The 23,555-nt window shown below is 34.5% G+C and overlaps 1 protein-coding gene across 1 annotated transcript in view; it reads left to right on the top strand.

The window, feature by feature from the left end:
• The window catches only part of LOC108758920 (virus-induced RNA 1), a 37,089-nt gene that overhangs the window by 8,880 nt on the left and 4,654 nt on the right, over nt 1–23,555 (top strand). The window contains exon 2 of the mRNA XM_018504158.1: nt 11,076–11,156. Coding sequence (XP_018359660.1) covers nt 11,076–11,156 — 81 coding nt within the window. The remainder of the gene's footprint in view (nt 1–11,075; nt 11,157–23,555) is intronic.

The following is a 23,555-nucleotide window of genomic DNA, read 5'->3' on the forward strand; positions in this document are numbered from 1 at the left end:
TCCTGGCAGGCGAAGAAAAGATACGCATATCAAATAAAATATTTATCGTTCAGTTGTACGCTTCCCATTATATTATATCTCTTCGTACATATCCTGAGCGATAGGAAACAATAACGCATATTATCTGTTGCATTATTAAGGGCTATATCTGTGAAGGATTAATTACTGAATAATGGAGAATTAATATTTATATGTGTAATAATTTAAAAATTATAACGTTCAATTATACGTTAAATAATTGGAAATATTATTTTCGATTCATTATTAACTTTAAAGTAAAATAAAATCGGAAATCTATAAACAGATATTTATTTATTGCTAATGCACAGAAAGAATGATTTTGCTGAAAAATATCTAAAAAATTTAAGTAGATACACATTTTAAAATAATTTTGTTAAAACATTAAAATAATTATGTAGAGGAAATTTAAGCATGATGAGCAATACTGCAAAAACTTTTGACATTTTAGCAATTAGTTTGAGCGTTCTGTCTAATTATTTTGATAATCCGACGAGAATTATTTTTGAATCTGTACTAAATTTTTAAATATATCAGCAAAACCGTTTTTTCTGACAAAATCCCTAAACGCGCGTCACATCTCATTGAGCTCTCCTCTCCTTCTAACCGTTACTCACGCAACATTCAGTGAACCAAGGCGTATAATCCATGTTGCGTCTCAAGTATTTAATGCCGTTAGAACGTAAAGGAATTTATCGTCGAGACGTTGTATTGATCTTTACTTAAGCGAAGCGATGTACGCGCGCGTGTGTGTCAGTAATCCTCGCTTTGCGTGATCATCGCATTTCCGAAAATCACCGTGGTGTGATCGACAAAATCGTGTGGAAAAAGTGTACAAAATGCAACGATCGCCCATATTTTTTATCCGAAAAAAAAACTTTTCGGCTTAACGCGAATCGGATTAACACGGTAGTCTTCGATAATACGGGATAGCGTGGAAATTCAGGACACCATCTGCATCCCGTGTCGGAATGCCTTTTATCCGTGTATAATAATTCGTTTGCACACGAGAATTTCCATTTTATTTCACGAATGAAATCTGATGTTTTAGCGCATCTAGATCTGTGATCTAGATATCACAGAACTTTTTTTTTATTTGCTATAATTAAACTGCCTCTTATCGCAATATAGAAATAAAATTCTTGCAATGCAATTGCATTTTAGCTTCTAAATTGTGTATTTGTCAAGGTACGCTTCACCGGTGTAAAAGAAAAAAGATATGACAGATCACGAGACGTGACATTTACAACGGAACAAAGTGAAATAGTTTCCAATTATTACACGAGAATATTTTCTCGCGATGCGCAATCATCAACTTTTCAACCATTTTCGATTGCAATATTATAACTAATATATTCGGTATCTTAAGATCACATTTAACACCGAATATAATTTTTCATTTTAGGTATATTTTACTTTCATCGCACATAAATCCGTTTTTACACTAAAAAAAATATAGTCAATTTTAATAAATATTTAGTTCAATACTGCCAACTAAACATTTACTTATAGTAAATAAATATTTGTTTAGTAAAAAAAATGATTGTTAAATCAAATTAACATTCTTGTATCTAATAAATATATCTTTATATTTGACAAATATTTAGTTGGCAGTGTATTCAACTAAATATTTATTAAAATTGACTATTCAGTGCAGTACATTCAAAAGTAAGAAGATATATTTAGTCTGAAGAGTCGATAATTAATAACATACATATGCTGCTACTGTAAATAGCGTCAACGCGCGACCGATTACGTGTGTAATACGTCTGTCATAATTTTAAGACTTTATTAACAAGCCATTTATACACCTGGAGATATTAATACCTGGAGACCAGTATGTTACGCAATGTTAATGTTTAATATATGATGCACGGAAGGCACCTAAGCAAAGAGAGACTCATATATGCATTTCACGGTATTTGATCATCTTTTGCGAGGTTATTCTGGGGCATCAAAAAATAATCCCTGTAATAAAGTAGTAAATTGTACGTCTGCGTATTTTTCGAGAATCGTGATTTTAGGTCACGATAACGGATCACTTTTAAACTTGGGAGAATCGATAGATATTTAAAAAATATTTTTATATATACATACATATTAGATCCGAAAAGTGATAGTTTTTTGAGAAAATTGGTATTCTTTGATTCCTCGAAATACCTCGCGAACGATTACCACTCGTAAAATGATAAAAATCGGCGCAGATAGTATAGCGTTACGGATCCTATACTCGAATTATATGCTTATACATTCGTGTCCGCCGGAGCTGTACGCTCTAAATTTCTTGCAGTGAAATCTCACTCCAAGAGAGTAAAAATGCAACCATTTTTGAAAAAAAAATGAAAATATTTTACTTCTTGAAAAAAAGTCACGATCTTTACTCTTTTTAGAGTGAAATCTCACTTTTTTGGAGTGACATTTTACTCCTTTAAAGTGAAAATTCACTCTAAAAAGAGTGAAAATTGTTACTCTTTTTCCAGAAGTAAAATATTTTCACTTTTTTTTCAAGGATTGTATTTTCACTTTCTTGGAGTGAGATTTCACTGTAAGAAATTTAGAATGTATATTTTTCTAATTTTAAATAATTTCAAATATTTCATTTACATTTAAACGAAAAGTAAAGAGATTTGAAAGCGATCCAATTTAGTGCCCCAGAATAACCACGCAAAAGCTGATCAAAATCCGTGAAATACATATGTGAGTTTCTCCTTGTAATTGTAGTTTATTTAGACGTCTTTAGACTCTTCGTACGTGTCCTTGGCGCTCAATATACAGACGATATAAATAAGGAGCAGATTTTTAAAATGCGTTTTATTTAGGTTCTTTATCTCCTCGCCACTTGCACACCCAACAAGTGTACACCATTATATATATTTCTTTTTAATAATTATTCAAAATAAATAATAATAACGTATTTTAATAATTATTTGGATCAATTAAAATTGCACAGATATTATGATAAAAGGGCGATCGATAGCCGTGACATGTTCCTACACGACTAAGGAGGAACCAATCACAATCTTAGAAAACGAGGAAGATTGGCCGTCTCCCACGGTCCCTCTCTCTCTCATTATTGTCGACCACATTTGATACATTACTTAGATACGGATCGCATAGTCCATTCTCTATGTCTTTGTTAAAAAACATAATACACTTCAAAATGTCTATTTTTTCAGCATATAAATTAACGATGACAGAATGCTTTCTGAACATCTCAGAGTAGCTTATAATATGAGTCTTTCAACATTGAACAATACGCCACCTCTAACTAAAAGAACGAAATTTTGGACAAAACGCATTTTGAAAGTTTGCTCCTCAAATCTTCAAATTCTTACCGAATTAAAATCGATCCGCAATTTCTACAGAATCGGACCTACGGAGTAGTCTCGTATACACAGAGCGCATAATATGCAGTGGTGTGTCAATCTGACGCACTTACCTCCGCTGAGCGCGCAATAACTTCTTGCTTCGAACGCGGATGATGTACGAGCGAATATATATTCATACACGAATTCGCTTGCGCGTGCATGTGTGCGTGCATACGTGCAGCCTATACAGCGAGTCATACCTCACTATACGAGACGCAAGTATTTCCAAGTTATTACGCCTTTGACATCAAGTACGTACTCGTGCGGTACTCGCTATTTCGATTCCAAGTTTCATAATGTTGAGGCTCTGTGAACTAGCAACGCCACTTCCCGTTCCATCCACACCTCGATTGGTAGATGCTCCTGTCTATCCCTACTATAACCCATCAGTCGAACTGCAACTTTGATACCGGCGAAAGCTCAGCGTGTCGCCCCAGCAGAGATGCGGATCATTGCGAAATAATATGGGGACTCCGCCACGTAATTCATTTTACCCCTGCCTGCAGTAAAATTAAATTCCAAGCTCTTGCAATGCTCCTTTTTTAAACTATTTCTTTCTACCGTGACCTTTTCGCATGCTTAATTCGTGTTATGTCTGTTTTATCTCATTTCTTTTGTTGTAATTAATTAATAATTAAAAAAATTATATAACTCCTTGGGGAATTATAGTTTATATGTAAAAAAATCGAATTGTACTAGGAGGGAGATTTTATCGTTTGGCAAGTTTAGTTTTTCTGTATATGAAATTTGTTGAAGTATATATATAACAATAAAAAGGTTTTGATATTTTAGCAACCAGTTTGAGCGTCCTACATAGTTATTTTAATAGTTCAACAAAATTATTTTCAGACATGTATCTAGTTAAATTTTTAGATACAAAACTCTGTGTAAAAATGAATCTGTCCAATTTTTAGCATAATAATATAATAATAATAGTAATGACTATAAATTTAGAAAATATAATTATAACTAACAAGTATATATATGCGCGCATACATGATAAATGGAATGGATGAAAAATTCTGTTAGAATAAAAAGACACTCTACAAATAGAATTCTTAAAATTTCTGAAAATTCGATGTACTGCAGTTATATATACTACAAGATATCAGCGATGCATGGCGCGATGAGACGCTTCCTCGGAGATTTGAGCGTTTTTTTTTTTTATGAACAACGCACGCACGCGCTACGAGGTATTATCTTTTTTTCCCTCGGCTTTTTGTCGGTTCATGTTTGCTATCGATTTTTTCGCATTTCTCTTCGCATCGGAAATATTCTCGCATCTGCGGACTCATTTTCAGCGCAATCAAGTCGCTTGAGACGTTCAAATAATGAGAAATAACTTCGACGAGACATTATAAAAAAGACGTACAAAATAATCGCTAAAATTATGCGCGTTGCTATCATAAAAAATATGTAACGAGTATGAAGCTTCGATAATCGGAATAATTTGAGAAATAATTATGAACCGTGACGTGACATTTTATTACATGCTACATGTGTACACGTTATACCGTCGACAGTCGACGATCATTCTTTCTTTTCACTCAGTATTTTTCCTGTTAAAACATACGGCGAACCTGAGAGTCTCTTAAAAATTTAAATAAACGCAAAAGTCTCGCTTTGCTAACGCAAAGTTTAAGGAATTTTAATAAAACGCCGGTCGGAGAGTTACCATACGACTTAAGGAGTCGTTCTAAAAAGTGTTGCGTCGTGCGATCGTAATATCTTTGACAAATATTTATCCGTCCCACGTGATGGCGGTGGGTCCACAGTGAAATACACGCGTCGCGCGATGGAGTAAAGAGAGAAGCATATTTTACGAGACGTCGCGGCAGCAGCGGTGTCGGACCTGTAATTTTTCGCCCAACAGGGTATGCATTTTTTCACGCAGTTACATCTCTTCCGGTAAACAGACTGAATAAACTACGAGGCTGGTACGCCAACAATCGAGCGACCGATCCCTGTACCTACTATGTTTCGTTCGAGAAATGTTTATCTGGTGAAAGCGATGTAAAACGCGAGAGAATCACCCTGTTTCACCACCAGCGAAGCAAAGACGGTATCCATCGAAGTGAAACAAATCTAGATTAACGGAAACAACAGTGCAAAATTTACTTAACTCAAAAGGGCGAAAATATTTCACCTATAGTTGCATGCAACCACGTGAAAGAAAACTCTATAATTTCAGGTATTTTTGATTCCTTTAGATTTAAGCTTTAGATCTATTTGAACGAGATAATCTTGAAACAGAAGGGAAATGCAGAATATCTTTAAACAACCAAGTGAAATATTTTGCCTTCCGGGTAAATTTGCACTGTTCGAAAACGAGGAGGTTTTCGTGCAAATAGGCGAACGTCGCGGTATCTTCGTTATAAATAACGCGAGCATAATACTCGAACTTCCCAGTTAATTAAGCGCTCCATTAATATGATATTACGCTGTAAACAAAGGCAATTTCCGCGGAATCTGAGCGAAATGGTTCGAAATTTTATTGCTCCTCGTTCTCCGTAATCGCTTATAATCCGCAGGTATTTCTAACTATCGTTCGATGCGAACTTGTTAAGTTGTTAATTTGATGCATCGTCGTCGTCGGTAGCGAGCATTTTTCACGACGGCTTTATCGTGTATTAAGCTCTTGTTACGAAACTTTCCTGCACGGATAATATCTGTAATAGTATAAGGAACGAGATGTAAAGAAAATAGAAATAGAGATAGATACCCTTAGAAGAAAAAGTTGCTGTTTCCAAAAATTACTTTATTTAATTAAATGTAGCGGTTATGGGCTGTCAAGCAAATATTTGTTAAAATTCAACAAAATATTTGTTAATTCAAACAAATAACATGTTTTAAATTTCAAGATTTGGTTAATGTAAATATATAAATATTTGAAATAATTATTACGAACGAAACGCATTTAGCCAAGTTAACAATTTTTTTTTTCAATGTAGAGAGATAGATAGATAGATAAAGCGTTTATTGATGTTCTAGGGCAAGTCCTCTAAGAATATAGAAGAAAATGTAATTTTCAATACATATTGGCAGTATAATCGTAACAAAGAATTTGTCACAGAGTATTTATAGAGAGAAAATAGAATGTCGCGGTAGCATTACAAATTACTAAAATTAAAATTACATATTACAAGTTACAAATACAAATATATATTACAAAGGTACACATTACAAAAATTACTGATATTACTAGAATTGCAGAGAGAGAGAGAGAGAGAGAGAGAGAGAGAGAGAGAGAGAGAGAGAGAGAGAGAGAGAGAGACAATAGAAATCATCATCTATTCACGTCAATTTCGATGAATCGGATTAATACCCTATTTGATTGACGGCTTCATTATCTTCTGCGGTAATTGCTGCTATACAGATCGTCTTCAGCAAACTACGTTTACTTTTAACGAGTAAGATGACGCGTTTTGAATATCGTGAGCGAAAAGAGAGAAAGGGAGAGTTCGCTTTCCATTAATGGTGTCTGCTGTCAAATTTGCCGAAAGTAAGGTGAAGTTTCGAGACGGACTTTCCACGTTTTAGTGCTAATTAAAGTGTTTTGCCGTATAATGTATCATGTACATATATTATATTGCCTATGAAACTATTAATACTTTGCCGTAATTACTGTAATTATCTTATATCGAAATGCTGCATGGTGGATCGATCGAGTCGACAAGCATTCCAATTAAGCATTCCGATCGGTCGACGACGACTGCACATCCCAAATCTCTATCCTTGTATTCTTCTGTTCGGAATGCAGTTTATTATTTTCAACAAAGCATAAAAAGAGTCTACTAACTTGATACCCGATTGTAAACTTAATTAACCGGCAGATTGCTGAGTGTTGGTCATGAAACTAATATCGAGCAGCGCTTAAGGAAAGCGAAATAAAAAAAAATAAAATTTGTGTCCACCTCAGAAAATCGATTTCAACCGCGGTAATAAAGAGTTTAGTACGTGCATTTGTACTTTTAATTTTCGTCGTATTTCTTCTCGTATTTTTGCCGTATTTCTTCTATGAAAATTCATAGTCACGCGAATTACAAACTATATCTTGGTATTCACACGTAAATCCAATTCGCGATTCTAATCCAAATGCACGATAATTCGAGGAGAATGCTGGGAATATCTAACGATTCTCGTCACTCTTTTCGCCGCCGCGCCGGAGGATATCTGTTTTTGACAGCTACACGATGGTGATCCACCTATAAGAAGTGGAATTTTGCCAGCTGATCCCGAGGACACTGCGGAAACGCCGAATTTCAGGAGCGAATCTATTTGAAAAGGGATCTCTTAAAAAATAATTTCAACGCTAAATAGACTTTTCTAAAAAATAATTTATACACTGTTAAATCTATAATGTCAAATTTAATCTAAGTCACTTGTACTAAACATATTGTTATTTTATACCAAGCCTGTCCAATTTGAGCTCCAGAGCCAAAACGCAAAGTCATCGACGCAAAAAAAAATGCAATGTGAATAAAATTTTGGGAAACACTATAAAGTGTTGATAAACGTCACTCAGATCCGTATCAACACTTTATAATCCCCGAAATCTTACATTAAATTTTTTTGCATCGATAGCTTTGCGTTTTGGCTCCGAAGCTCAAATTGGACAGACCTGTTTTATACTAAAACGATAATTAAATTTGATACTATATCGTGTCAATTTGACGCTATAGATGTCAAATTGACGTTGTACAATGTGAGATACAAGCACTGTTTTTAAAACGATATAATTGAGCAGAAGTAATGGCGGTTTACATTAGGTTAAATTTGACTGTAAATTTATGTAATAATGTACAAGATAATTTTGTCCAAAAATATGTATTTGTTGATATAAAATAATGTTTTTAGGGCATTATGTTTTGTTCAATATCTCCTGTATATATCTCGGAAATTTAGTTCGCAAAACGCGTTTACTATCCGCTCCTGGCAAAACTTCTATTTCATCCTGCAGTCAATGGCAGTCGCGCCGCGACGCCGCTGCGTCGTGCCCCCGCATCCGCGGTTCCCTTTTTACCGCGGCACCGCATTAAGCCCGCCTAATGTCACTCGAAGAAGCGACCGGCGCGCGGGAACGGAGAAAAGTGTGGGAAAGTGTAAAAAACGAGCGGACCCGATAGATCGATCCGGCGGAAATTTCTCAGGGGAACAACGCCCGTGAGCGCAGTGCCGCAGGCCGTTCAAGCGCTATCCTACATCCATCACGCAGAATTTGCACATTGGTGCTGGACAACTAGATTTACTGGCGAAATATCCACCGGCGGAGAGGGCGAGTCGTAATCACGGAAGGAATCCACGCAATTTATAAGGCGTATATAAATTGAAAATTATTTACAGAAAGAATTAATTCCGTTATAGCGAATATATATTTATATGAATATTTATATTATCCTTTTTTTTTTCTTTTTTTTTCTGTTTTTCGTACTAATGTAACTCCTTAACGCACGCGCTGTGAAAGCCCGAATTGTTATAACCGACCTAGTAAAAAATCGTCACAGATTAAATTTCTGAGGTAAAAGCGTACTTCCGTTCTCTCAATTAAAGCGCAAAAAGTATCGCATCACAATAATCAACAATATCGGTAAAGTATTAAAGCACAACGGACCCGATAGATGTTCATATATTTTGCACGTGAATTGCAATGTAAATAATTAATCGTCACTATTTATCAACACGGTAATGCATAGTGAACGTATAAATTCGTAACGTATTATTAATCTCTTACGCGATGAAAATTTGTGCTTTTACGAGCGATCGATGCGAGCGGCGCGTGTTTTATCAATCCCGCGAAATTAATAATTTAATTTGTGACACGTAACCGTTTTCCCTCGAAATTAATATCACGGCCGAGGATCGATTTTTCCGCGGATGCGGATACGATAAGATCGGCCCCTTTCACGATTCCGTCAGAGGCGTTTCGGCTGCCCTATCAATCTCCACCGCCGTTTTTCAGTTGTGAGCTCGCGGATTTTCTCGGGTCCGCGTTACTGCGCTTCTTGCATGCAGAAGGGGAATAGATTGACTGAAATTGACACCTACACTCCCGCCCGTCAATGCGAATTGACGACGACCGAATTGGATAATCGGTGGAAGCGCCACGATCTCGCCGGTGATGTGAACATATCGTGGCACGACCTAATCTTTATCCTCACATCATTGTGTCACTTTCGTCCTCGTTTCTCCTAATTTCTCAATATATCTTTTCTTAGAGCTTTTATCGGAACGCGTACTAATATAAATTTATAATGTCAAATTATATCCAATATGAATTATTTTTTATCATTTCTATATAGGTCATTGCTCTTCCTATTGAATGTATCATTAATTTAATTAACACAATGGAGTTAACCAATTTAATTTTTTTAAACGTATTAAATTTAACTCAGTTTGTTATTTACTGTATATGTACGGTAATATGAACATTGTTGACGTGAAACTAATCACAGAAAATAGATTGATTTACATTTTGACACATGGATGTTAAAAATATATATAACAAAATGTTATTTTTAGCTCAAGGGATTGAATAATTACTATTGCTCTTTTGATATCTGACGGTGTACGTTATTCGATATCAACACGACGAGTTTTTTATTTCTTTGACAATACCCAGAATTAATTTTTTTTCATCAAAGTTGATATTTTTTATGGAAAATTTTTTTCCGTCACGAGTGCAGCAACGTAAAAATTTGCAAAAATTCGTGAGATTATTTATAAAATGTTTTTATTCGTTAGAAGTTAAATATTACGTCGGACGATTTTGCAAAAAAATTCACGTAGATTTGAGGTGTCGCAACTACATCGGTCGGTAATATTCGTTAGAAATCCTTCACAGCCACACCACTATCTGGACTGGATGATGTATGATGTAATTAATGGTTATTTCGCGGCTAATTGCCCGGGCGATTATGACTTTTCCGCGTGTATGTCGTCGCAGCGCTGCACTGCCAGGACGAACATGAGAAGGAAGTTTTAAATAGCATGTCCTAAATAAATTGCAGAATAAGTTTGCTCATCGATATAACATATTTTAATTTTTAAATGCATTTAAGTAGATGTGTGAAATAAAAAATAAAATCGAATTCAATTGAATAAACTAAATTCACCAATGATTACGTATATATTACTAACGTAATTGTTTATAACGTCGTAAGAACCTTTCGATCAAATAGGAAACGCTGGCGACAACGTAAATTTTGGCACATTTCTAAAAAAAGCTGTAAAACAATCTGATTTTGTCATTGATAAATAAAGATAACGTAATTTCTATATACAAATAAATATATATATATATATATATATATAATTTCGGCTCGATTTCATTGGCGACGCCCACTGTTCCCCTCTTGCCGCGCATTGCCTAACGATTCGTCGGATGCTTCTAAACAACGCGCGTACCACTTCATCTCAGGATCCTTCCTACTATTAACTATACGAATAGAACTGATGAATCTCCCTCAACTTAAATAATAAATTAAAACTTTTTTTTAAAATAATTTTAAATTAATAATTTAAATATTTTTATTATTAATATACTATACACATATATTAATAATTATTTTAAGAAAAATTCGATAAGATATAATAATCCGTCTAGACTTAACGTATTTCGATAAGATTTTGCAAGTATGTTGATTTTTACCGTAAAAAAGTTCATACTGACGATGACTATTTTTATTACAGGTATACCCAATCCGTTTGAAGAGGAAGATAACGACGATCCCTACTTCTTTACTCCTCAATTTCAATTTCCTATGTTATTTGGTACGTAACATTTACAGTTATATCGAGACGGGATGTGTGTATGGTGTGTGTATATATATGTGTGTATAATATAGCTTTGATTTTTTTTAATATGTGTTTGTTCCTCTTAATTGCATTACACATTTTCTCTTCTCTCTGTAATTAAAAAACAAAAATATATATGTTTGAAAAATAAAAAGAAGAAAAGAAAGAGAAGGGAAATAATTTGTAATAAACTAATAGAAAGAGCACTATAATAATCGGAAAAAAAAAGAAAAGAAATTTCATATCATCTAGAATTGTTTCAATATCGTATTAACTAATTCTTATCAATACGCAATCATCCGTTCGCATTTTCATCACACGTTTCATGCTAGATACAGCCGCGATAAAATATCGATTTTATTCATCCGCTGTGAATGCTGTATTTAATGGAAACGAGTATATGGTATTTTTGACGTTGAATACGCGCTGAAGATACGAACTTAATGGCGGCTGTGTCAAATCAAACGTTAAATACAGGTGCAAATGTAACCCGTTATTTTCATCAGCGCCTCCGCACTTCTGCGCTCTAACACAGAGATTCGCAAACGCGGTACACGTGAGAGTGCGAATTTGTGTGCCTTTGACAGGTAGATCATAGAGGCGTGCGCAAATATCGCGCACGCATCGCACGGACCGGACGGTCGGAAATGCAACGTACAGCCACGATTGCATCGCGGGCGTCAGTCTCATATCCCGCTTACATGCGGTTTGTCTGAGCGTAACTTCCGTCAGTGTGCGCCTACAGGGACATTTGGCATTGTTTATGGTATACCAATTACCGCGTTCCGTCGTTCGCTTCATACGAATCTTGCTTACAATTAATATACCATCGACTAATCAATGGCTGTAGTGTCATTAAAAGATTAATTATTAGCGCAACATTTTATTATTTTATACATCACATATACGAATATCTTTCACAATAATAGTTCATTGCATCGATTGAAAGTAAATTTTGCGATATTTAATCGAGAAACGTAAAAATAACATCTCGTATTGAGGTTACGAACGAAGTTATTTGAATTATAAAATTAGCTTGCAAATTAAAATTGTGTCTTCATAAAATTTTATTTGAATGTATCAAAAAAAATTTATATAAACCTATAAAAAGACACATATTACTTTTTTTTTTTGTAAAAAAAGAATGTGCTTAAATATTTAGTTAAAAAAAAAACAGGTCGTTCAAATGAAAGTCTAAAGAGGAAAGAATTTCTTTTTACGAACACAATATCTTATTTATAAAACATAAATATACAGGGATCTCCTTTTTTCTCAAGATAGATAGTAATAATTGGAATTTCAAATATCCGCGTTGATGTCGGTGCATTAAGTCAGTCGCGCGCCATGCGTGTATTCTGCAGATTATCACGCAGCTTTACGGAAGGCAACTTCCGCTCTTCCACGTTCTAGGATGATCAACAATCTCTCGTAAACCAGTTCGACTGCGAGATACGTACGGCTTGTATGTGTGTGCGCGACCGCGGTAATAATGTCTCGCGGGTAATGAGTCGCTTATTCGTGTGTGGGAGCTCATACGTGCCGCCCGTCACTCTCGTTGCGCAACAATTCGTGCTCTGGATCTATCGCAAACTGATACCGCACCCGTAGGTCATGCCTTCGCTCTAACAATGTATCGCCATTTGACCATCATCGATGATCGCATTTAAGGGAATCCTCGTGTGGAACTGGACCCGCATTAATGTAATTGCGATGTATATGTGAACGAGATTTTCGTCGAAAATTTACGCTGCGCGATAGCCAATGCGATTAAAATCTCACAAAGGACCCCACACTAATTCTATGAAAAATTGGATCCCGGTGAAATGAGTTATTTTTCACATATATGTAGCTTACAATGTGATGAAAAAATGTCATACTGCGATACAAGGCTGAATAATGGATGGTTTTTGAGCTACGATGTATCAAATGTGTAAAACTTGTGCTCACAGAGCACCCTTGATACACGATCAAAAACTATCCATTATTGAGTTTTGTGTCTATGGCATCTTTTGTTCACAACGTTATAAGCAACATTATTATACATGAAAATTAATTCACTAGAACTCTATTGTCGATATAATTAGAGCAGACACCTCAAAAGGCGGAATAATCGTCAAAGAATAAAAAAATAAAAAAATTCAAATATCCTACTGGGGAATATTTAAGAAGAAAGTTTGGAATGTAAATATATTCTTGTATATGAATATGTGGCTTGTCAAAATCAGCAATTTTTCTGATTGGAATCCGCAGGAAGAAAAACTAACAGTAAACAGGTTTCGCCTTGCTTCCTGTTCCTCTTCCGGAAGAGTAAACACGGAATAAACAAATAGGTACAAACCGATACTTATACATAACGTCTTCCGTATTCCTGCGGTTATGTACCGAAGAATTTGCAGAAGATGAACGCACACGCTACAGATCGGAATCGAACGCATTTAGAAACTTATTTATCCTCAAACGTTTTTTTTTTCTGATCGAGCTTGGAAAATGCTTGGTGTGTGCAAACAGAATTAAACAAAACGACGGTGAAAAAGCAGTTTGCGTGCAGTATGTATGTTTTCATGCCTTTTTACTAACTAATATTTAACAAAATTTTCGTTAAATATTTTCATGCGTTTCGCGCATGCGACGCGCGTTTTATAAATATTTATAGAGCCCAAACAATATGCATCAAATGCCGAATATTCATTCGAATAAGCAAAAATTTTACATGGGGTACGGCTTGAAAAATTTGCACGATTTCCCGAAATAGAGGCGACTTTGCAATTTCCTTAATACACGTAAAGCGCTATCGCTGCTCTTATCGCGAGATATATGGCTGTGGAATAGCTGTACAGTGTTACATCCATCGCACCGTTAATCGATATACGTAACTATAGCATTACATGCCGGCGAGAGAAAGAATAACAGGTAGCCGTGGTATTCTAATGAAAGCAATTACCAGAAAATATTGTTCTAATTAACCAAGTTGCGATTACTAATGCGCTACAAAAAATTAGAGATTTCCTCACGGCAAGAGAAAGAAAGAGAGTTGATATATATAAAACTCCGTAAATTCGGATGGTGCAGAATTACGTAATGCAATATTGAAAGCCATTTTCTTAAATTTCAAAAATTCAGCACTTATAATACTGACCGTATTAATTCACCTTATATAAAAAGATATAAGTAAAGAACGCATAAAAATTAAAACGACTTCTTACCAAGATAATTGTATTAACTTTTTATCTTCAGATTTTTTAAGTTTATTAGCCTGATCTATATTCTGTATCATATATTTAGTTAAATGTGAAATTTACCTTTGATTACACTAAATTTACATTAAGATTCCTTGGCAAATCAAATTATCATAGAAATGTCTAATTTTTTAATATAATAAAGTTGAAATACCAAAATTGACAAAATTCTACGATAGGTTAACGATGAAATAAGAGAGAAAAAAATGTTGAAAATGTATAACTTTTCATGTATAACTTAGTGACAAATAAGGCTCGCAGACGCTTCTTTGATTAACTGCACACAAATCTTACTATAATTTTTTCTCAAAAATGAGATTATAATAATAGTTTAAAAAATTACGATTTTAATTATCACAAAAAAGTAATAGGTCAACGGCCATTCTGGAAACGATATTTACGTGCATAAATTTAACCTCGGAAACATAATCTCATCTTGTTTTCGTTCGATGAAAATGCAATTCTTGATTTACTATCGTATGTTCCATACTATTTCATTAAGACACATCATACACACATAGTTTTAATATTTTATTTAAATTATGCAGATATTTATAATTTTGGATGGATCCTGGTAGGGCACCCCAAATTTTTGGTACTTTACTAAAGAACTACCTTAAGATTTTCGACAAGAGCACATAACAACTGTTTTTAAAATGAGCCTGAATTTGTCGAAATATTTCCATCAGGTCCGATTTTTGAGATATAAAAAAAAAGACGTTTGTTCAAGTTGTATAGGAAAGTTTCATAGAAAAATTTGGTATTTTATTTGAAATTAGAAAAAACTAGAGGTATTCAGCATTTAATTTTTGTTCTTTTATTTCGTTGTTTGCAGCAGTAGTTGCCTAGCATGCTTTCATTCCAATATCTCTGATAACGTCTCTCAATTGTCAAATCCTAGAGGAAACGTTCACTTTGCACCTTAATTGTTCGGAAAGAAATACCATTATCTAAAAATTGACATGCCAAATTAAAAAAATTTGATTTGAAAGAATTTTTCTGAGATTTGAACTCATCGCCCAAAATAGGTTTAATAAAAAACTTGTTCCCTCTTTTCTTGCACTAAAAATTATTCATTGCAGAGAGAGAGTAAATTAGTATTATTGGCTATAACGTTGTATCGCAAATTCGTATCAGAAGAAATAAAGTATTGAAATAAGATCTTTTATCCGAGAGAGACAAGACACAGGATCATTCCTTTATCTATTAATTATCCTATTATACTTATTGGGATCTCCATGTATTATCAGCCGGTGACGTACGCTAGTGATAAATACTTCCGTGCATGCATATTTTTGTGTGCCGGTAAAAACATTCGACGAAGAAAGGTAGCCGATCGATCGACGTGATTAACGGTGTTATCGCGTGGAATTTATAACAAGGTGATCCCGAAATCCGGTACGCGCGTAGGTGGGTAAGACGGCACGTGTAGCACACCCAACAAAATAAAATCTGTTGTGCCGATGAACATCATCTTTTATGGCCTTTCGAAGTAGTGCAGGGAGTAAAGGTCGCAACGTTAAATGTTAAGCTCACGACGATATGAAATATAATGCACGGATGTGAGAAATAATATTGCACGCTACAATAAATAATGTGTAATGTCCCTCAGCAATGTTAATGCAAAAACTGATGTTATTTTGAGAATAAATGTATTTAAAAGTTTTATTAAATATAGATACATTATAATAGATTAAGCACGTGTCTGATATTAAACGCAACTACGTTAAATTAAAAATACCTATGTTTTATTAAATAAATTATAAATGCTAAAGATAAAAGGAGAGTGCAAACTGGAAAATATATTTTTAGACGTGCAATTATTCATATGAAAATTTGTATGAAAATTAAATAAATCGCTGGATTCTTTTAACAGATAGTTTAAACATATGTGTGTAATATAAATGTATATGTGGAAACTGTAGATATAAAGCGTTTGTGTATATACGTAAAATATTGATAGTTTCATAGTTTAATGTGATTACGTTTTTCTGAGCGCTGATCCCTTTTGTAGACTGCGCATCCTTTCAGGAAAGAAAGCTTTTCCGTATCCTGAAATTTCGCTTGATATCGTACGCGGCGTGATTAAAGCGCGATCGAAAATTAAATTTTTCAGAGAAAATTAACAGGTCGCGCAAGAGAATTAATTGGCGTGACTACTCGCGACCTATGCTATTTTCAAAGAGTCGCTCTCTCGTGCGGCATATTTTGCGAGGTAGCAGGATGGACACGCGTTATCCGTATACCGCCGCAACTGTGCGTATATACGGCAAATTAATAAATTAATGAATTGATAAATTGATAGATAAATTCGGCGATAATTTTGCACGGAGCAATTTATCGGGGAAATTTATTAAGAGGGGAAGTACAATGAATTTTATGGTATTTTTCGATATCCTATGAATATCGAAAAATATCGTAAAAATATATCGATGTTGAATTTTTACGAAATTCAGTGCTGTGTATTACAAATGCCAGATTATAAAACGCTTTTTTTTAACCGTCTCTCTGGATATGGCATACCTGGCTTTTTTTCCAATGTTTTTACAATGCTTTTTTTAATTTCTTATAACTTTTTTATTATCAATAAATATATTTGCTCGGTACCGTTATGTTCCTTAATGTTTGACATTTTAATTAAAAAAAATTGTTTAGAATATACGTTTTCATCAAAGTTATAAACAATTAAATTGGATTGGGTTATATTCAAGAGTGCATCGTTCTCGTAATATGGCACGGAAGAATTAAAATATTAGGAATATATCTAAGAAAATAAAAAATAAATACAAACAAAGTACATATGTATACAAAGTAGATACTAAATAATCTTTTAAGGAATGATTCTTCACACAAATTCAAGACGAAAATAATGAGGTAATATTTTTCGCAATAAATTATTTACAGCTTTAGAAGATGCTTATTACCATTAATATTATTAAATTGCTTCTCAATTTAATTTGAAATATTACTAGTCCATCTTGGCTTATGATTGCATTCCAAAATTAAAAATAATTTCGGCGCACAGTTTGCAAAATGAAATAAATATACAAAGTTACATCGAAAATATTTTTTAAACATTAAAGATCTAACTTAGACCGTTAAGGTTTTAGTTATTTGTTGTGTAATCAAGATGAAAACTTCATATGATAAAGTTCCATCAAAATAAACCGAGTGGTTTTCGAAATTTTTCGTTTAACTTTTACATTCTATATCTTTAAAACCAGGGTTAATAAAAAAACATGTTTTAAACAATTTGAAACATACTTAATTGTGGTTTTTAATATGTTTTAAACATGTTTCATTATAATACTGTTAAAAACATATTTAAAAGAAGAAACGTAATGTTTTACTCTTAAAAAAAAAAAGAAAGAAACATTAGCCTTTGCCAACCCTGTTTCGGATACATGATCATATGAAGTTTTCGTCTTGAATTTGTGTGAGGAATCACCCCTTAAAATCTTTTAGTAGACTTAGTATCCATCCTGTATAAAGATAGATGGGTATGCATTAAGAAATGTTTAGATTTTTATCACTAAAGTTAAACTTTTGATTGACTTCTTGAGCGAACAGAGGTTTGCAGACACGAGGAAGGAGATAAATTCGTGAGCCGCGTGCATAGCCGCATGCGATCCTTTACGTCTATCTCATATATCAAATCCCGCAGGGGCACTCGTGCAGAATGCGAACCGCAACGAATAGTTTCAGTAGTATGCCTATTTGCAAGTCGCGACACGCTCAAGTCGCTGTGACGTCAGGCTCGAGAAGCTCTGATTACATTACCGACTACCGTGCGTCCGATCGACCGAAGTGAGAGCGGAGATTCGACCGGCGCGAGCTGACGAGGCCACTCGTCGCTGCATGGAATCAGAAATACGCTGACACGAGTTCGAGAATTCGCGCGCTCTCCTTCCCGGTGTAATCGAGATGAAGATATAAAAACAAAGTGACGTGCGTGGTGGAGAAAAAAAAGAAGTGTGGGTGCTTTGTCGTTTGCACGAAGCAGTGTTTTCGCAATACGCGAAAGGCAGCGAAATATCGATCACAAAGCAAAGGTTGCCTCGAGCGCGCACGGCCTCCAAGGTCGGCACACGAGAGAGCTGCAAAGTTTATCAGATCACTTTCACCATTGAGAGGATTTTAACGTTGCGCTGCCAAAAGCAAATGAGAAAGACGATAATCGGTCCCGATTCATCGCCATTGCACCGCCATGCCATCGGCTGTGCCGCGCCGGTACATAATTCGTTATAATCCGGGGACTGAAAGCAACCACCGGCACCGAATGGGACAGCAATTTACGGTATAATCGTTGATTGCGCGACTCGATGAATCGTTATTCAAATCCGCGTGACACAGCGCCGTGGGAGGCCAACGGGTTGGAATGGGCCCGGGGGACCAGGAGCGCGAGCGGGTGCCTTCGGATGCCAATTTCCCGATCATTTCACGAGCTGTTTATTATTTTAGCGTCACGAATAATTTGGAATTTAATACGATCGCCGATGGTATCATCGTTAACGCGAAATTCTATGCGAGGAGGAAAGAGATGTAGGGGAGAGTTGTCGAATGCGCGCATCACTTAAGCTATTTTTCATTATATGTTCCACTTGATGATGCCGATTTGTACGCAAATGAACATTGGAAATTGTAGCTCGATATTTCGGACATTTTTTATTATATACATGTTTAACTTTTCATTAATAACCAATTAATTTGTTGGAAGTCTTTTTGTGACATGCTGCAAAAAGTACAACAATTTAGGCAATTGGTTATCTAAATTGTACCTATAATAGGTCTTCTAAATCGTATCTCCTTTATGAAAGTATTGAATTATAAATGATTTATAAATGAAACCAATTAAAAGAACCAATTATAAGATTAAAAGAAATTATTAACTAATAATTAACTAATATCTAATTTTAATAATTTGTCGAAAGAAAAATCAAGTATTTAATAATTATTAAGTGACAATAATGAAAAGATAAGAATGTCGAAGTAAATCGATATCCTTAAATTTATTTTTGTAATTGGCATTTATATTTACATCAATTATTAATTTTATTATCAGTCTTATCGTAGTATGATTTAGGGGAAATTTTTTATAGATTTCAAAAGTATCAATTTAAGCTTTATGATGATTGTAAATATGCAATGAATGTTGAAAATATAATAAATTTTCATTTATGAAAATACAAAATTATAATAAAATTGACTGATTATGTTATTATTAGTCATATAAATTGATCAAAAATTAATGTGAGATGTGTCTGACTTTTTAAAACAGACATGTTACTAACAGCTAACATCTATAAAATAAGACGTAATTTATTAAATCTTTGTCTATATCATTTTCCATTTCATATTTTTGTTACTGAATGTTGCTTACATTAAGTAATAATGTAAGATATTTATGAGGCACGTTTCATGCGACCAGTACGCATTTACCCTTATAACTTTAACAAATTAGAAAATACTTCTGAAAAATATTACTGTGAAGTCTCTTGAAAATTATAACTAATTACTCTTCAGTAGATCTTATATACGTGCCTCTATATTCTTGCCACTTCTTTTATCCTTATATTAATTCATAGCCAATAATTTCGAAGTAATTTCCATACGCATTTAGCACGATTATGCTAAGACATAACCATGAAATAAATTATATTCTTATTATATGCTAAACATATGCGCAATACGTCTCACCTAATTTTCAGACCAGTGGTTTACCTTCTCTAGTTAACTTTCGATATTAGTTTAGTGGGCTCAGTTCTGTGATTTAGAGAGATATTTATATCTTGCGACATATAAGTATATTAAAATCATCAAAAACTGATAAATTAGTTTCATATTTTATCAATAAGGCGCCATCGTATTTTATTTCACGGAAAATAAATCAAAATTAAAGCGTAATTGAAGTTTGCAGCACGTCACGGTGACGATATGAACGATAATTCGTTCCTATGAGATTATTAAATCACCGTTAAAAGATCACGATGATTTTATGTTGTACAAAAAACCAATAGTGTAGATTCAATTTTAAATTCGTTCATTCGTATCGTTATTAGATGAGCATAACGTTAAATCAGCACTTTAAATTTTGTCCCGATGAAAATATCGTCGAAATTTGCACGTTTTTAAATATTTTTACTCTAAATTACTTAACGACCCGCAATTCGTACGATAAAACCATTACTTGTTGCTCACTAAACTTGCGAAATCGATGCTGTATTTCCTTTCGCTGATTTAGCGCATTTGATAAATCGTGTACTTTGTATTCGGCTCGCGTCGAACTTCGAAATAAATGAAAATTACGGACGAGCTATTTTTAACAATAACAGGCCGTTTTGCCAGCTAATTAAAATTATCGCATGCAAAGAGCCGGTAACGCGCCGATTTCAGCAGCACATATCCGATGTCATTTCTCTCTCTCTCTCTCTCTCTCTCTCTCTCTCTCTCTCTCTCTCTCTCTCTCTCTCTCTCTCTCTCTCTCTCTCTCTCTCCCTCGCTGGCGTATTGCAAATTTTTCTGTATGCAAACGAAGCCACTGTCAAATAATATGCTGGCCCAGCGCGTCCTCATTGAGATTCCACACAGCAATAATCGGCCGATATAGTCGACTATTTTACTCCGGCAATCGCATTGTAAGCGCAATAAAGTATGCAAAATTTATCGGCATGGTCGACGTCCTCTCCGTTTTCTCGCGTATATACGCTATCCGACCATGGCATAAATTATTATTACATTTTACAAAATAACTGGGTCGTGGGATCAACTACCATTTTATTTATAACACGTAACGGACGACGTCTTATCGCGAAACTTGCGGGAATTGCATAATGACATGCGAGTCTGTAGACATGTAAATATTCTCGCATATAAATATTTATTCAAAGAAATTCGAATTAAGCAGGAAGGCTGAGATGATAAAGAGACAAGAATAAACAGAGTTGATATTTAAAAAAAATACAAAGAATTTATTAATAATCTTTAATAACGCGATTAAATTCCGTTTGCTATTTAAATTACGGTAATAATTATATAATAATTACTGATCGTTTTCGGAGGAATAGTTTCACATTATAGGTGAGAGAAAAGGGAGAGAAAAGAGCGCCGTCAAATAGACTCGATTATTACACGTTCATTTCCGAAATGCCCGTTTCTTCCCAGTTACAACGTTGTTACAACGTTGCTGAAATGTTTCAAAATGTTTCTTGCTTACTGGGTTTGATGTATTATATACGGTTATTTTCTGAAAGGATTTGAAAAGAGACACAGACGTCTCTTCCTACTTTCATTTGTTATTTGTGATGCACCATCTGGCTCTTTGCTTATCGGGCTGGTGTAAGCACGGCCTGATTCACGCCGAATCGCAATAAAGTGCTATTAGAAGTATTAGATCGTTAAAAGGAAACGGAACGATAACCGGACGAAGACAACGATGGAACATAGTCGCTATATGTATGACTCGCTGTATAATCCGATAAGATTATGAGAAATGGAACTTCCTATTTTTTCGGGAAGACAAGCCACTAGACTTTTAGGCCCATTTTCATTCCATCATACTGTGATCCCTGTTTGTAAGTTCAATATCTATTCTGGCTCGGTTTTTCATTTATTGGTTAACTTGTGATTAAGCTTAATCTGATGACATAATGTAAAAATTGCATTTTTCTATCTGTATATAATAATTTGACTAAATTGACGGTTTTATAGTACGTAACTTTTGTAGAAAATAAAGTTATGACACTACAAAACCATTAATTTAGTAATTATCAATTCTGAGTGATTACTCTTCTGAGGAAAATTAAAAAAGAATCCTGGCAAAAATTCGTATGTCAATGTGCACTGATCTAAAACGGTGTATAATGAGATCTTATAAGACATAGAACTTAAATTTTAAACCTTACAAGCCGTAAGAAATTAATTAATTACAGTCGAATATGAGAAAAACTATCGACTATTGGTCAATTTTTTACAGCTTAAGGCTTAAAAAAGCTTAAGTTTGAAGGATTAAAATCTGATGCCTTCGGCACACGATACTTGCTTTCTTGCTGGATTCCTAGGTAGATTAGAATCTTGCCATCATATTGGCTGCGGTACTGACAGTATCAGCATCATAGCCACGATGGTAAGAATTTATTCTAGCTAGCAATCCAGCAAGAAAACAAGCATCGTGCGCCACCGGCTTTATTGTAGACATAGGCTGCTTTCTATTTGATGACACAAGTCGACACAAATGTTCTATCTTTGTCACTCTCTGAATATCAACAAGGATAGAACGACGCTTGTGCCGACTTGTGTCATCAAATGGAAAGCACCCATAGCTACCTTCAAGACAATCTTTAATATAGATAGGGCTTAAAAAATTATAAATTATGTAGACATCGATTGACGAAAATCATCAAGTTACATATACATTGATTAACGACAACTGCACTGTAAATTAGATAGTGGTGTTCAACAGAAGTCAGCGCTTAGTAAGCGCTAGTAAGCTTTGTGTGGATTGGATCATACTTTTTGATCTAGAAGATAGTCCTGTGTGTGTGAAGACAACTTTCAACAGTTGTAAAAATGGTTCAACATTCTGCTGAATACAGCCATTTGTACAAATTTTCCCTTTACTTTTTTCTTTAAATTGATCATCGTTCGGCTCAATGGCTCCGTCACTGCATGCTTCATTTCCTAAATCGAAAATCATGAAAGCGCAATTTTGTTGACCGACGATTGCGCGCGATTCTAATAAGCATGTCACCTCCAGATGCTTGACAAATACTTTTTAAGCGATCACCGGCGCTTACACCTGCTTTAAATTTGTTTAAATTTGTCCATTATCAAGCGCACTTTATCGGATTGTTGTTATTGACATTTACAAATAAAATCAAACAGCCAATTTAAAAATTGTACAAAAACATTATGTGAACACATATAAATTATTACACTGAGAAACTATATTAAATTTTAATAAATATTTGTGTTTGAATAGTAGAGGGAAGTCGCCGATACTGACATAGGTCTCCTAAAGTGTGACACCCCCTTATTTCTCAGAAACTAACTATTGCACTTTATTAATACTAATAAAATCATGATCTGTTTAGCTAATTAAAGAAGCACAAACTCATAATTCGTAGGTTTGTGGCTTGTTTCT

This window comes from Trachymyrmex cornetzi, unplaced genomic scaffold (genome assembly GCF_001594075.2).
Source record: "Trachymyrmex cornetzi isolate Tcor2-1 unplaced genomic scaffold, Tcor1.1 scaffold16, whole genome shotgun sequence".
NCBI lineage: Eukaryota > Metazoa > Arthropoda > Insecta > Hymenoptera > Formicidae > Trachymyrmex > Trachymyrmex cornetzi.